General features: G+C 37.9%; 1 protein-coding gene, 1 non-coding gene and 1 pseudogene across 10 annotated transcripts in view; 1 reads left to right on the plus strand and 2 right to left on the minus strand.

Moving 5' to 3' along the window:
- ANKRD26 (ankyrin repeat domain 26) overlaps positions 1 to 17,146 on the plus strand; it is a 122,340-nt gene that overhangs the window by 68,607 nt on the left and 36,587 nt on the right. For 8 of the 9 annotated variants that reach the window (XM_027769852.1, XM_027769861.1, XM_027769925.1 and 5 more), the window contains 6 exons: positions 1,227 to 1,393; positions 5,194 to 5,364; positions 8,165 to 8,198; positions 8,479 to 8,608; positions 11,814 to 12,027; positions 15,072 to 15,255. In XM_027769852.1, coding sequence (XP_027625653.1) covers positions 1,227 to 1,393; positions 5,194 to 5,364; positions 8,165 to 8,198; positions 8,479 to 8,608; positions 11,814 to 12,027; positions 15,072 to 15,255 — 900 coding nt within the window. The remainder of the gene's footprint in view (positions 1 to 1,226; positions 1,394 to 5,193; positions 5,365 to 8,164; positions 8,199 to 8,478; positions 8,609 to 11,813; positions 12,028 to 15,071; positions 15,256 to 17,146) is intronic. The other variant, XM_014587060.2, reaches the window with a different exon arrangement.
- LOC114007717 (small nucleolar RNA U13) lies at positions 4,271 to 4,368 on the minus strand. Its single transcript, XR_003549303.1, has one exon. It is a non-coding gene; the product is annotated as a small nucleolar RNA U13 (small nucleolar RNA).
- On the minus strand, positions 4,793 to 5,001 carry LOC106734695 (COMM domain-containing protein 6 pseudogene; annotated as a pseudogene).

Below are 17,146 nucleotides of genomic sequence, written 5' to 3' on the forward strand. Positions count from 1 at the left end.
TACCGAATTTTTTTTTTTTTTGAGAGGTTTTTGCTATAGGGCATATGCGCTCACCAGAAATTCAGAGGGAGACAGAGAGACAGAAAGCAAGAAATCACCCCCCACGGGGGATGGCCACGCCACAATCCCTTCTCCTCCATTCTCCTCTCGAGATCATGGGCACGCACAAACACATGCCCAGCATGAGTTTAAGCCACCGGGTCTAGGACTCAAACCTCAGTTGACTACATGGGAGTTCAGCGACATAGCCATTATGCCAACTGCTGGTCCCAGGGATACTAAATTTTAAAGAGAGATTAAAATTCCAGGGATAATCTCCTTTAAAAGTGAGACCTTTCAATTCCCAAGAAGGTATTAAATTACTTTGCCAAAGTATTTAATGTATTCTCTAGCCATAAAATTGTATGGTTATGAAGTGCAAAATTAGGAAGGCATTCTAGAATTCCATACTCACTACCCAGCCAGCAATTTCACTCTGCTCCTCGTGTTGTGGCAAACTTTGGTTCACATGCTGCAGTGAGTACCTTGACTTTTTTGATATCCCAGGATCCAAATCAAAAAAGAATTGTCAAAGGAAGTAAGGGAAAGCATATCTTAGTGCAGAGAGGAGCCAGCTTCCTTGGTTACATCCTCCAAATTTGGTTGCTTTTATTGTAAAATCCAGGTTCTAAAGACAAGAGAGCATAAATTTTGTGTCTTCATCTTTTTATTCCTTGTTCTGTCACTCAAATAGGGTGAAAACATTTGATAGCAAAGAGTGAATAGGAATAAAAGCATAAAATTAAGAAGAGCCCTTTAAAATACTTGGAAAATTCTGTTTCTGTTACTTAGAAATGAACCAGAATCTACAAAAATGTCAATGACTTATGATGATAAAGTTAAGCACAAAAAGTATTTTTTCTGGGACCAGCAGATGCAATGGTTTTATCTCTGGACTCCCGCACGTCTGACTATGGTTCAAGTCCTGGACCCGAGGCTTGAAACTCAGGTCAAGTGCTTGTGTGTGCACCCAAAATCCTGAGAGGAGATGGAGGAGGAAGAATTGCAACATGACCATCCCCTCAGGGGGTGATATCTTGCTTTCTGTCTTTCTGTTTCTCTGCAAAAATCTCTCTTAAAAAATTTTTTTTTCTGCCTAGATTCATGACAGTTAAATTGAGTTCAATGATAAAATCAGTAAAAAAATTTTATCAAGTAAAGTAATAGTTACCCTTAACTCACTAAAGGTTGATGAAGAAAGAAAGAAACATAGAAGTAATGAAATGGAAACATCAGAAAGCCTATATGATGGTGCTGCTGCTCCTGCAGGTGGTGACAACAATGGCTTAAGTCCACAGAGTACAAAAACTGATCACCAGCAATTTCCTCCTAAAGAGTACGAAGAGCATGATAGGTAAGCCGATAGCAAGATTTTACAGTAGATCCTTGTTACTGTTCTAGAAAACTTACTCTAATTTGGGCTAATATTCATGATTAACTAATTTTATATTTTTACTACAAATGTTCAGCCTGGCTTAGTAATCAGGAAAATGCGAACTGACAAGTTATGAGATGCCATTGTCCCCAATCATATTGATATTTTGTTAGAAAAAAATTATCTCAGGACCAGCAAGTGATATGGTGGTTCAGGCACTGAACTTCCATGGTTCGAATTCCAGACCTGTGGCTTAAAAACCATGCTGGACATATGTGTGTGTGCCCAAAATCTAGAGAAGAAAATGGAGGAGAAGGAATTACAGCATAGTCATCCTTCCCGGGGAGGTGGTGATTTCCCACTTTCCCTCTCTCTCTCTCTCTCCCCACCCCATAAGCACACATGCCTATGGCAGAAACCTAAAAAAAAAAAAAAATCACTCTCCCTGTCTCTCTCTCCCTGGCAAGTGTATGCACTCTCCAGCAATTCAGACAAATAAATAAATTAACTATATATGGAAGCCAGGAAACCAGTCACTTTTTTAAGGATCAGGTCATCATTATCTGCTGTCTACATTAGTATAATAGATTGCTTGTTGGTCTCTTTGCTTATTTTTTGTAATCCCCTTTGTATCAGTTTTTAACATAGTGGACCTATTAAAATATAAGTCATTCTCACATGTGCACATATACACGCTGATATAATAAAAGAAAAAAATTTAAATAAAAAGAAACATAAGTCAGGTGCCATTTCTTTTAGCTTTTTTTGGGGAGAGGTTTTTTGCTACAGGGCAAAACAGTTGAGTATTACATGGTTCAAGTCCCAGATCTGGCAACTTGAGAAGCATACTGGGCTTGTGTGTGGGGGTGCCCAGAATCCTGAGAAGAGAATGGAGAAGGGACTGTAGCACAGCCATCCCCCTGAGGGGTATTTTTTCACTTTCTTTCTTTCTGGCAACCACATGCACCCTAAAGCAAACTTAAAAAATTTTTTAAAAATGTTGCCTTCCATCAACTTGTGTTCAACGTGAAAGCTGTTTCGGTACCAACAGTTGGCGTAATGGCTATGTTGCTGGACTCCTGTGTAGTCAACTGCAGTTCGAGTCCTGGACCCAGTGACTTAAACTCACGCTGGTCGCGTGTGCGTGTGTGCCCAAGACCCCAAGAAGAGAATAAAGGAGAAGGGATTGCAAGGTGGTCATCCCCCCTGGGGGGTGATTTCTTGCTTTTGATCTCTTTGTCTCTCTCTTTCTGGTGAGCGTACGTGCCCTATAGCAAAAACCTCTCTAAAAAAAAAGTGAAAGCTGTTTCATATTCTTGAATTGTAGACTTATTTTTGAAGTTTAAAGTTTGGGTTAAAACGAATTATTGAATGATTGTTGTCAGGACAATTTCTTCTTATCTTAGATGTTTAGTCTTAACAGAAGAGTTATTTACATAACTTTTCTTTGGTAAATAATTTTTAGTTTTCCTTTTGTATTTGATACTTTTATGGGCTCATACTCAATTCCTAACATAATAATCTCTAGTGGGAAGTATAAGTCTTTTTGTAAATTTATGTAGGTATGTAATAGTGATGTTCTTGTACATGTTGTTTACTCCATAAAAAAAGTAATTACAATGTTCTATTTATATTAGAATTAGGACTGTGCTAAATGTGTACAAAAGTTATTGAGTCATTTTATTTTAAAATTATAAATATTTAGACTGTTGCTTTATTGAACGATATATAATGACAATAAGGTATTTAAAAAATAAGACCCCCCCAGAACATTTCCCCCGTTTTTTTCATGTTATTTATACCTCATACTATTTTAAGAACTGTATCTAAATGAAATATTATATACAACGAAAATAAAACCCAAAATGATAGCACTAATCTGTATTACTCCCTTGTCTTATAGTCATTCCTGGTAGGTGGTGATCTCCAGCCTTCTGACATAACATGGCTGTGTAGTCTAGTGTTCATCTCCAGTACTAGCTTCCCTGTGTTTCATACTTTCAAGTTCTGGAGGAGCACCTATACTCCCTGTGTCTAATCTTTGTGCTCACATTCTGTTCTCGCTCTTTATTTTTTCTTTTTGAGAGAGAGAGATTTTTGCTATAGGGCACGTGTGCTCATGGGAAAGTCAGAGATAGAGATAGAAAGCAAGAAATCATCTCCCAAGAAGATGGCCACACCACAATCCCTTCTTCTCCAATTCTCCTCTTGGGATTTTGGGCACGCATGGACACGCCTGGTGTGAGTTTCAAGCTGTAGGATTTAGGACTCAAACCATAGTCAACTACGTTGGAGTTCTGTGACATAACCATTATGCCATCTGCTGGCTCCCTCTTTTTTTGAGAGAGAGAGATTTTTTGCTATAGGGGTGCATGTGCTTGCCAGAGAGGCAGAGAGAGAGAGTCAGCGGGAAATCACCCCCCAGGGAGAATGACCATGTCACAATCCCTTCTCCATTCTTTTCTCAGGATCTTGGGCATGCACGCACATGCGCCTGGTGTGAGTTTTAAGGTGCCAGATCTAGAACTCAAACCGCAGTCAACTATGTGGGAGTGCAGTGACATAACCATTACAACATCCACAGGTCCCACACAGTCTGTTATCTAAGTACAATGGTTTTCTTCCACTTTTATGTCTGAAGAACGCTTCTGTGTTTTACCTCTTCATTAATATAAAGCCTTGCTTGTGCTTAGCTACTTTTTATATATTAACTCATGTGTCACATTGTACCATTTATCCCTTTGTTAAAACTGAGTATACATTTTCTTGTACTTACCCAGCACTTCATAATTGTGTTTTATTTATTTATTTATTTTTTTACTTTTCTGATTTCTATATATGATTTTTTTTTTTTTACATCAGACAGATACAGTGCATATTGTAAACAGGTTTGAGAGAGGCACATCTCACATAACGGTGTGAAAACCTACTCATGCTTACGAACCGCAAAGGATCAGTACATATATCTTATATATATATATGACTCCATCTAAGACTTTTTTTCATAAAATGCTTCAAATAACAATACATTTGAAAACTATTGTTCTAATACATAAACTCGTGTTGCCTTCTGTTCTTTTGACTTTTCTGTCCCTTTGATTTTTTTTTATTCTTCTGTTCCTTTGACTTTTTTTATTGAGATATAATTCACAGACCACAAAGCACACCATTTGAAGCATTCAATTCAGTCATGTATAGCACCTTTGCAAGGTTGCACAATCATCACTAATTTCAGCTTGTTTGAATTATTTCAAAAAATTAAAAAAACCCTGTAATTTCATTCAATAAATATCCTTTGATCCTTATGTAATATTACTACAGAAAGTGAAGTCTGTGTTAAGAATAACGACAGCAAGTTCTCAACCAAATAACCAGCTTTCAGACAGTTTGAGTAACTGCAGCAATTTCCTTGAACTGTCTATAGAAATTCTGAAACTCTGGAATTGTCATTTCAAAGCACTTGTTCTTTACTTGCCCTGAATGATCTGCCACTTTTAGCATCGCTGCCACATATGGATATTTAAGAGATCTGCAACTGTCGGAGCTCACAGCCATCCCCAGTTTCCACTGAAAATCTATGAGCTAGTTGGTGACCTTGGATTTGGCATCCAGTGGGCGCTGCAATTCGTCCCACCAGCCCGGTGGACCCTCCATAATTGTTTTTTAAATTAGTGAATGAAATAAGATGGGAAAAATTTGGGATTTACAAAAATTGGATTTTTTATTTGTCAGTATAATTATTAGAAACCAATGACCTTTTTAATGGATTTTTATTTAAGTAGCAGTTCTGCTTTGCCTATGAAGGAAATAAACAGCAATGAAAATGAGAAATGGACCTCAGAAGACAGTATGGATGCACGAGTGTTGGAGAAACCCGATTCACCAGTTGGTGGTCTACTATGCATGAATGATACCAACAGTTTACGTGAAATAAAGCAGGAAGAAGAAGGGTAAAATCTGTAACTTTTTGATTCCCCGTGAAGGAATATTAGCAGTAATACTTTTTCTAGAAATAAACCAGAATAGTGTAGTCCTCAGGCCAAACAAGAGAATACTCAACTGTTGGTGCTATTGAAAAGTTAATTAAAATGAATGCAAGTGTCCTTAACAGGGAGCAGTTTTAGTAGTTACCATGGAAGCCTGACTTCCTGCTTTTTTAGATCTTAAAACATGTTTCTAGAGTATGTTTGTGTGCTGTTGGAAATGATCCAATAGACAAGGGTATGTTTATTAAATTTAAATTTTTTTGCCTTATTAGAAGACTTAATATATTATCTTTTAAATATTTATAGTAAACTCCTAATAATTGTTATTAAAACTTCTATTCATGTATAGTTTTATGGTAAAAGGGCATTCATTCAGAATTAGTTCAAAAATGGAATAACCTAATGTACTTCAACATAAAAGTAATAACCTAAAAGTTAAACTATCATCCATAGATTTTTTTTTTAAATGTAATAATGGGACCAGCAGGTGGCATGGTGTTTAAGGTGCTGGACTCCCACATGGCCAGCCACAGTTCGAGTCTCGGACCTTGTGGCTTTCCTTCTCACTTTCCCTCTTTGTCTGTCTCTGGTGAGTCCATGTGTCCTATTACAAACTTAAAAATAAATAAATGAATAAATAAATAAAATAATTTAAAAATTTAATAATAAACATACAAATACTTAAAAACAGACTGAATAAAATTTTTTCTTTTCTTTTTTTTTTTTTTTTTTAATAGGGCATGTGTGCTCGCCAGAGAGAGAGGAGAGTCGGGAAGGGGGATGTATGAGAAAACGTACCCCAGAGAGGTGACCATGCCATAATCCCTTCTCCTATATTCTCCTCAGGATTTTGTGCACTCATACACACGTGGCCAGCATTTTTTTTTTCTTGAGAGGTTTTTGCCATACGGCGCGTGCGCTCGCCAGACAGACAGAGACAGAGAGACAGAAAGCGAGAAATCACCCCCCAGGGGAGTTGGCCACTATGCAATCCCTTCTTCTCCATTATCCTCTCAGGATCTTGGGCACGCACGCACACGCGCCCGGCGTGAGTTTTAAGCCACCAGGTCTGGGACGCAAACCACGGTCGACTACATGGGAATCCAGTGACACAGCCATTACACTAACTGCTGGTGCCCCCAGCATATTCTTCAATGCACTGGAACTGAGATTCGAACTGTGCAGATTGCCATGTGGGATCCTCCATACTACCTGCTGGCTCCAAGACCAAATAGAATTTAATCCTCTTTGATGAGTTTATATATTACAGTACCTTTGACAGTATCATCATGAATAGCTATTATTTTGTAAGGTACTCTAAAATATGAATTGTATTAGCCTAATTATTTAGATTCTGGTGAAAAGAGGATTTTGTTTTATGTACAATAGAAAAGTAAACTATAGACACACTGTCATGGATTATTACTTTTCACCTATTAAGTTCTCAAGTATAGTAAACCATGTTTCCTTGTACCAGTAGTGTCAGTAATATGTATTATGTATCCAGTATTTTTAATGTTTGAAACAACAGTTGGACAGATGAATGTTTGTTGATGTATTTATTTTCTTTTTAAGAATTATTTTATTTAACTTTATTTATTTACTTTGATTTGAGCGAAGAGGAACAGAACGAGAGAGAGAGAGAGAGAGTGAAGAAGCAAGTCGCCAGGTCCAGGACTCGAACTGCAGTCGGCCACATGGGAGTCAGCACCCTTAACCACCATGCCACCTGCCGGCCTCTGTTAATGCATTTCTTTGGGAAAAAGAAAAAAAAAAACAACCTTTAGTTTATTGCAAGCAGATTTCTAAAATGACCTAGATATAGTCTTTTTACTTTTTTTTTTTTTTTTTTTTTTTTTTTTTTTGCCATAGGCATGTGCACTCACCAGACTGTCTCCTCTCTGTATTTCTGGCATGCACACATATGCACCTGGTGTGATTTCAGGCTGCCAGGTCTGGGCTTTGAACCACACAGTCTGCCATGTGGGATCCAGCACCCTAACTCCATGCTACCTGCTGGCCCCTTAGTATATTTTCTTTATCCTTTTATGTTACTCTGCTTATAGGTTAATCCTCCTCTGTAGAAATTACTGTATTTTAAATTACCTGTAGACCTTATGGATTAGAAAACAAGTGTAGACATTTTTTATTAAAAGATAGTTTTATAGGGGCCAGCAGGTAGCATGGTGGCTAAGGCACTAGACTCCTACATGGCTAACCACAGTTCAATTCTTAGACCCAGTGGCTTGAAAATCAAGTTGGGTACCTGTGTGTGCGTATCCAAAATCCCAGAAGGAAAATGGAGAAAAACGGATTGTGGTGTGGCCATTCCCCCTGGAGATGTTGTCTCACTTTCCCTCTCACATTTCAGTCACTCTCTAGTGAGCACAAACTCCCTATGTCAAAAACTTAAAAAAAAAAAAAAAAAAAAAGCAAACGAACAAGATTTTGAGACCAGCAGATGGTATAGCGGTTAAGTCACTGCCACATGGCTAACCGCTTTTTGAGTCCCAGACCCCAGTGGCTTGAAAATCACGCCAGGCATGTGTGCATGTGTGTCCAAGATCCTGGGTGGAGAATGAAGGGAGAAAGGATTACAGTGTGACCATACCCCCTGGGGATTTCTCACTTTCCTTCTCACTGTCTCTGTCTCTCTCTAGTGCGCACATGTGTCCTAAGGTAATAATCTCTTTAAAAGAAAAAAAAAGGGTTTATATATTCTCTGTATTTTACATATTTAATGTTTGTCTGAAATTTTTTTTAGGCCTACACAGAAAACATCTATGAAAAAAGACAAGGTATTGCTAAAAAGTAAATTATCTAAAATATTATTGGTATTGAAAAAAATAAATGTAAAGTGAAAAAGTATAAACTATTTCATTATAGAGACATTTACCCTGAAAAAATAATTATGAAACCGTAGCCATTGATAAAAGTATCCTTCTGACAAAGTCAGTTCTTTTAAGAAGTATCTGTGTTTGTGCTCATATAAAAAGATGGGTAATTATCACTTCTGTATATTTAGTATATGCTATAAACATTTTAGGGACATTTTGAAGTAGTTTTATCTGTTTATAGGTCAAAAACCAAATAAGTTCTATGGACGACCTTAGTGACTTAAGTCAGTCATCTGAAACAGCCTCAGAGGATCATGAATTGCCTTACTCTAATTTTATGAATTCTGCGATGCTTGGAATGTACTCTAAAGGTAGGACCATTGCATAAACATAAGGCCTTTTCATGTAGCTTATTGAAATGTATGGGGACCAGCAGTTAGCGTAATGGCTATGTCGCTGGACTCCTATATAGTCGACCGTGGTTCGCGTCCCGGACCTGGTGGCTTAAACTCACACCGGGCACGTGTGCGTGTGTGCCCATGATCCCAAGAGGAGAATGGAGGAGAAGGGATTGCAGCGTGGCCATCCCCCTTGGGGGGTGATTTCTCACTTTCTATCTCTCTCTCTCTCTGTCTGGCGAGCACACACGCCCTCTAGCAAAAACCTCTCCAAAAAAAAAAAAAAAAAAATAGAAATGTGTGCACACACTGCACCACAGGGCTCAGTGTTACAGTACTGTCTGCCATAGAAGTATGCTTTAAAGTAGAGTGAAAGCTGTCATTTATTGAACACTCTAGGCAGAAAGCTGAGATGGTTTCACTGTACTTCTCGGTGTGATTGGCACTCTCAGTCTTTTTGTTGACCCTGCTTCTCTCCTGTGGCTTTCCCCAAGGCATAGGAGATGCCATCATCTCCCTCTCCTGGAATACTGCTGTCACCCTTAGAACTGTTCCTTGTTAGTGTACTTTTCTAAACCATGGTCTACTCTGCAACCATAATTATATATTTTTATTTATATCATTTTTAATTTTTTTAGAGAGATTTTTACTATAGGGTGCATGTGCTTGTTGAAGAGACAGAGAAACAGAAAGCGAGAAATCACCCCCCAGGAGGGATTCATTCTCCTTGGGATTTTGGTCATGCACACAAGCCTGGCATGATTCTCAAGCCTCCAGATCCACAACTTGAACTATAGTGGGCCATGTGGGAGTCTAGTAGCTTAACTACCACACCACTTGCTGGCCCTCTGGAGGATATATTTTTACTTTGGACATTTTTTTTAATTCACTAGAGTGCATTTTTTTTTTTAGTAGAGTGCATTTTTGCACACATGTGAGAGAGAGAGGTGAGCACCCTCTACTGGCATGCTGCGATCCCCTTCCTCCAGTCTCCCAGACCATTAGATCTTAGCACTTATGCCTGTGCTCAGCACTGTAAGGCCAACGAGGCTAGGGACTGAGCTATATACGATCCAGCTTCTCTTGAGTAGCATATTTTCAGTGCACCACAGAGCAGCCCTTTGCTTCAAAAATTGGTTGAATTTTTATGTCCATACTCCTATTATGCTCTCTTTTAACTTTTTTGAGGTGTTATATGAGGAAACCTCAAAAAATTGGTAGAAAATTTAGATTGAAATAATGAGTTTATTTTGGTGTAAAAAAATTTGAAATCCATGCATATCTTTTTTTAAAAAAAAATATTTAACGTTATTAATTTTAATTTGGCCAGAGAGGGACAGAGTAAGAGAGTAAGAGAGAGAGAGAGAGGGAAAGTGAGAAAGCAAGCTGCCAACTGCAGGACTCAAACCGCAGTCGGCCATATGGGAATCCAGCACCTTTAACCACCACGTTACCTGCCAGCCTCAAAATTTATGTATATCTCTTCTTTTTCTTGAGAGGTTTTTGCTATAGGGCGCATGCGCTCTCCAGAAAGACAGAAACAGAGAGACAGAAAGAGAGAAATCATCCCCCAGGGGGATGGCCACGCCGCAATCCCTTCTCCATTCTCCTCTCAGGATCCTAGATACACGCGCGCGTGCGCCTGGCTTGAGTTTAAGCCACCGGGTCCAGGACTCGAACCGTGGTTGACTACATGGGAGTCCAGCAACATAACCGTTATGTTAACTGCTGGTCCCTATGCATATATTTTTAATAATACACCTTTTTCATGAACTTTCTGAAGACTCCCATACCATATTAACTACTTGAAGTTTTTTCACATTTTACTGTTAGTTCAAATTTACAGATCTTTTTTTTTTCGTGATGTGTAATCTGTATTTATTTCTATCCAGTGTAATTTTCATCCCTGATGTTGTAATTTGCATCTCTACAAGTATAATTTAGCTTTTTAAAAATACCTCACATGCCTTTACTTATATTCTTGAGCATTATTTTGGGATATAGTTAAGTTACTTATAAACCGATTGATTCTCTCTGGCCTAGATTTTATGATTTATTAGGTAGATTAGAGCAGTGCTCCACCTGGGGCTAATTTCCTACCACCAAACCAAGAGTTCTGAAAATTCCATTGATAGTGCTGTGAATGATCAATTTCCTAGCTTGACTGAGAGAATGGATGCTCTTCCTTGGCACCATGCTCTTCCAAGGCACCAGACTAATCTTTTCAGATACCTTTTCCTTCATCTTCTTGAGTAGTTTCTTGGCACACATACACTGTTCATTACTCTGCTAAATACCCAGGTAGGCCCTCTGTAGCTGACTGCTCTCTCCTCCCCATTGTTCTGTGCTGTGATCTCTGTCTTGGTTTGACAAGTCTTTAAGTTTCCTCATCTGAACACAGAGTCTGGCAGACTTCCTCAGTTTCTGGGTTATGGCCTGGAAACTCTCTCAAGGCAAGAAGCTGGGGTATTTGTAAGGTTTCCTTTGTTTGTTTCTCATCTTTCAGAGATCATTGTTTTTGTCTGAAGTTCATTGTCTCGAAAATTGTTGAATGTGTTTTGTATGGGTTTTGGTTGTTTCAGGTAGGGAGGTCAGTCATTACCTGTTACTCCATCTTGGCTGGAAGCAAACTGCAGTAGAGCTTTTAGCACATGCTGGGCAATGGCTAGAATGTTAATGTTCTTCCTGCTTTGCTTAACTGCTTCCCGCTCATCCTTCATTGCTCAGTGTAGCTGTTGCTTCTGCACAGATATCTTTTCTGGGCCAAGGTGTAGATCAGATTCTCTTTTGTGCTCATAGAATTTTTTTTTAACAGCATCTGTTTGAATTTATAATTGTCATTTTATTTGTCTTTTCCACTAGATTTTAAGCTAAAGAAGAACAGGAATCTTACTTGTTTTATCTGAAATACTTAGTAAACTGTCTTCCACTGTAAGCATTAAGTAATAAAGGAGACTTCAAAAAGTTCATGAAAAATGGAATTATAGTATGAGTTTATTTTGGTGCCAGAATTTTGAAATCCATGCATAGTTTTTGTGTTATACACATGTACTTTCCAAGAAGTTTTTGAAGTTTATATTTGTTTATTGTATAAATGGGTGAATATGAAAGTACACTGTTACTTATATACAAAGAGCACTCATGAATTTATTTCTGTCTTGTTTTCTCCCTGGTGCAGATTCTGATAATCAAATGAAAATCCAGGACCCAGTTCTTTCATTTGAAAGAGTAATAGAACTTAAAAAAAGTCACTCTGAACAATTTATAGGAAAAATTAAAAAACTGGAAAATAAGGTTAGTGGACTGCAAAAGGAGCTGTCAGAAACCAAAGAGCTCAAGTTACAGTTAGAGCATCAAAAGGTGAAGTGGGAACAAGAACTCTGCAGTTTGCGGTATGACATCTTAGTTTTAAAGAAATGTTCAAGCTGTTCCCTTTATGTATTTACTTATTTGCTATGAGATACATGTACTTGCAAAAGAGAGAGAGAGACACATACACACACACACACACACAGGAAGACAGAGAGAGAAAGTGAGAAATCACTCCCCTGAGGGGGACAGCTATGTTTCATTTCCTTCTCCTCACTTTCTTCTTGGGATTCTGGGAACTCGTGCACATGCGCCTGATGTGTTTTTCAAGCTGCCAGGTTCTGGAGTTGAACCTTACTGTCAGCCATGTGGGATCTAGCTGTTTTAACAACTATACCACCTAATTGGCCCAAATTGTTTACTATAAACTTATGGGTAAAATTTTGTAATTGCTGACTTACCTTCTGGGTTTACAGGGATGAAAACCTTTTAGTCTTATGGAATGTGAAATTTTTGTAAATAATATACCAAGTCAAAGTTCCTAACTGTGAATATGTCTACTAATCATTAAACCTTTTTTTTTTTGCTATAGGGCACATGTGCTCAATATAGAGTAAGAAATTTTGCCCCAGGAGGGATAGCCAAAAGCAGTCCCTTCTTCTCCATTCTCTTGGGATCTGGGGTACACTCTCGCACATGTACCCAGTGTGTTCCTCAAGCTGCTGGGTCGAGTACTCGAATCACGCAGTCGTCCATGTAGGATCCAGCACCTTAACCACCATGCCCCTTGCGGCTCATTAAACCCATATTTTTTAAAATAAGAGTTTAAATGGCTACATGTAAGTTCAGCAAATGGAAATCTCATTTATTTAACAAATCAAATATTGAGATTTTATTTGTATTACAATTAATGCTGCTAGGGACATATTTTATATAAAACTTTTTCTACATTTCTCATTGTTCATTTTGAATAAATTCTTCAATATAGATTATTTGGTTAAAGTAGAAACTTCAAAAAAAGTCTTTGATAAATATTTCTAAGTACTCTCTCAAGAAAATTTATTCTGGAGCTAGGTGGTGGTGCAGTGGTATAACATGATGCTCTGATAGGCTGACTCACATGGGAAGGTTTTGGGTTCACATACACAGACCTCTCTGATACACTGGTTTACATGTGCTTATAATCTGGGGCTGACTAGGATGGGGGCAGATTGTGGCATTGGGACCCTGTTAAAAGTGTTCTTTCTCGCTTTCTCTTCTGTGCTTATGGAAGAAATAAATTTTAAAATTTTTTTAAGAAAGGAAAGTTTATATTAATTTATATTTCCACCACAAAAGGGCCATTTTTATCAACCTGGAATATAAAAACAAATTATATAGTTTTTTTTTAAGAGATTTTTGCTATAGGGAGTGTGTGCTTGCTAGAGAGACAGAGACAGAGAGATGGAAAGCGAGAAATCACCCCCTGGGGGGATGTCCACATTGCAATCTCTTCTCTTCCATTCTCTTCTTGGGATTCTGGGCATGCACGCACTCGCACCTGGTGTGACTCTTAAGCTGCTGGGTCTGGGACTTGAACCAGGGTCGACCATGTGAGAGTCCAGCAACATAACCATTATGCTATTTGCTGGTTGCTGTAGTTTTATTCTTTTTTTTTTTTTTTAGAGGTTTTTGCTATAGGGCGTGTGCGCTCGCCAAAAAGACAGAGAGAGAGAGACAGAGAGACAGAAAGCGAGAAATCACCTCCCGGGGGGGATGGCCACACCATAATCCCTTCTCCTCCATTCTCCTCTCAGGATCTTGGGCACACACGCACACACACCCAACACTGAGTTTAAGCCACCAGGTCCAGGACTCGAACCACAGTCAACTACATGGGAGTCCAGAAACATAGCCATTACGCTGTCTGTGGACCCATGTAGTTTTATTCTTAACGTGCATGGAATGAAAAGTAAAATGAAATGTGATTACTGATTAATTTATTCAACCCCTCTCTGTCATACATGTATAAAATAAACTCGAAATTTTGTGTTGAAAGCATATATTACTCTGTTGTTTAATTATCAGGTACTATCTTATTCCAAAAGGAACTTTTTAAATTGTTTATAAAATACTTAGTAATCAAGACAAAAAAATACTTAGTAATCAATAAGATTAATTGAAAGTTTTACCAAAAAAACATAAAAAGCATGGATAACAGATAATTAGACTCCTGAGCCTAGATTTAAATGATAGCAGTCTGCAGATATATGTTGTGTGAGAGAGACATATGAAGGTGATATCTCACATGGTAGATCATTTTTAGGATTATCTATAATTCTTAATGAAGGTAAAATTTTTTTCAGGCTAACTTTATTTATTTACTTTATTTATGTGAATTTGACCAGAGAGGGACAGAGTGAGAGAGTGAGAGAGCGAGACAGACAGAAAGTGAGAAAACAACCATCTGGGTCTGGGACTTGAATCGCAGTTGGCCATGTGGGAGTCCAGCGCCCTCAACCACCATGCCACCTGCCAGCCCCGATAAAATTTTATTTCTAGTGAATTTATAAACTTACTTATAAACAGTAACTTTAAAAACTTAGTTAACTCTTTTTTTTAAAGAATTATTTTATTTAGCTATTTATTTGTTTGTTTATTTTAATTTGACTAGAGAGGGACAGAAAGAGAAAGAAAGCAAGCTGGCAGGTCCAGGACTCAAACTGCAGTTGGCCATGTGGGATTCCAGCACCCTTAACCACTATGCCACCTACTGGCCCCCCAAAACTTAGTTAACACTTAATTATCCATCCCAATTGAAGAGTAATAATGATTGTGAAGAAAGTAATTTTCATCTTGTAACTTAATAATTTTGACATTACTTTTTCATACTATTTAGCAGAGTTACAGATAGCAGAGACTGTCCAATTAAGTAGAATGTTCTTTCATTGTTTTATCTTTCAAGCATGTATATCCTTTGAAAGAGAGTGAAGTAAGAAATTAAAAACATGAGAACTAGAAAGAAAAAATATCAGAGGACAGAAATCTTATTAGGAAAGTAAGTCAATATATGAAAAGCTAGGTCACAAAATGAGTTTTTTATTTGCTAACAAAATACAGATTTTAAGATAGGCATATTTTATTGCAGATTTGACCTGAGACAAGAAGAAGAGAAGAGAAGAAGTGCTCATATGTTGTATGAAAAAATTAGGGAGCAATTAAAAAGAAAAGAAGACGAGTACAATAAAGAAATTGAAGTGAAACAACAACTTGAACTCACTCTTAGAACCCTGGATATAGAATTGAAAACTGTAAGAAATAATTTGAGTCAGGTAAATTAGTCTTCAGTAAAAATTTTGTATTTCTAACTTTATCTTCAATATTACTAATATATCTCTTTGGTTTAATATATATTATTTGGAGGGAGCAACAGATGGTGTAATGGTTATGTCACTGGACTCCAGTGTAGTTGACCACAATTCAAGTCCCAGATCTGGTGGCTTAAAAAATTCATGCTGGACGCCTGTGCATGTGTGTCCAAAATCCCAAGAGCAGAGTGACAGAGAAGGGAATGCAGCATGGCTGCCTCCAGGGGGTGATTTCTCACTTTCTGTTTCTCTTTCTCTGGCCAAGCGCACATGCCCTACAGGTCACTGGACTCCAGTGTAGTTGACCACAATTCAAGTCCCAGATCTGGTGGCTTAAAAAATTCATGCTGGACGCCTGTGCATGTGTGTCCAAAATCCCAAGAGCAGAGTGACAGAGAAGGGAATGCAGCATGGCTGCCTCCAGGGGGTGATTTCTCACTTTCTGTTTCTCTTTCTCTGGCCAAGCGCACATGCCCTACAGGAAAAAAAAAATATATTTATATGTGTGTGTGTATATATATAGATTTATATGTACCTATAAATAAATAAATAAAATTTGAATTAAAACAAACCAAAGATAACATTTTAATAAATTTACTTAATAAATTAAGTAAAGTTATTTATTGTCCATCTTGGCATCTAATAGACAGTAAGTTTTCTCAGTGAAGGAATATGAGGCAAGTTGAGTTTCATCATTAAAATTTTTTTTTTGTTTTTTTTTTTTTTTTTTTTTTTTTTAAACAGAGTTTTGCCATAGAGTGCATGTGCTCACAGGAAGGAGACAGAGAAATAGGTGAGAAAGGGAAAGTGAGAATCTCCCTTGGGGGGAGATGGCCACACTGCAGTCCTATCTCCTAGTTTTTCTCTTGGGATTTTGGGGACACAAGTACACATGTCCGCCATGTTTTACAAGCTACCAGTCTGGGCTGAACCACTTGGTTGGCCAGGTAAGATCTAACACCTTAGGGGCCATCATGTTGCATAGTGGTTAAGGCACCGGACTCCCATATGACTGACCACAGTTCAAGTCCTGGATCTGATGGCTTGGTTTCTCACTTTCCCTTTCTCTCTCTTTGTCTCCCTTTGGTCAAATTAAAATATAATAATAAATAAAATAAATAATAATAATAAAAAAGATCCAACACTTTAACCACCACATCACCTCCTGGTCCACTTTAGGCAGTTTTATGGTAAAATACAAGTTAGATTGGTGTGAAACTATAATAAAGCTGTTACATATTTTGTAAAACATTTTTATTTCATTACACTGTATCCACTTATATTTAAGAACTATTTTTGCTCTGATAAATTTAGCTGTCACTTATGCAATTAAAATTATAGTAATTCATGTAGGATAAAGGTCTTTGTGCTTTAATAGACTACTTCCTTTACATGGTTTTTATTTTTTTAAGATTTTTCCCACAGGGCATGTACTCTCACCCAAGAGAGACAAAGAGAGACAGTGAGAGGAAAAGTGAGAAATCACTCCCCCCAAGAGGGGATGACCCTTGGGGAATCCCTCACCTCCATTCTCCTCTCAGGATTTTTTTTTTTTATAATTATTTATTTAGTCATTAATTTATTTTAATTTGACTAGAGAGATACACAGAGAGAAAGAGAGGGAAAGTGAGAAAGCAAGCCACCAGGTTCGGTATTTGAACCACAGTTGGCCATGTGGGACTGTCCAGCCCCTTAACCACCACGCCACCTGCTGGTCCCCTCCTCTCAGGATTTTAGGCACGCATGAAGACATGCTCAACATGATTTTCAAGGTACCAGGTTAGGGACTCGAACTTCAGTCAGCTATGTGGGAGTCAGCTCCTTAACCACCACACCACCTGCTGGCCACTTAATG

The sequence above is a fragment of the Tupaia chinensis genome, unplaced genomic scaffold, assembly GCF_000334495.1.
Source record: "Tupaia chinensis unplaced genomic scaffold, TupChi_1.0 Scaffold000001_1, whole genome shotgun sequence".
Lineage (NCBI taxonomy): Eukaryota > Metazoa > Chordata > Mammalia > Scandentia > Tupaiidae > Tupaia > Tupaia belangeri.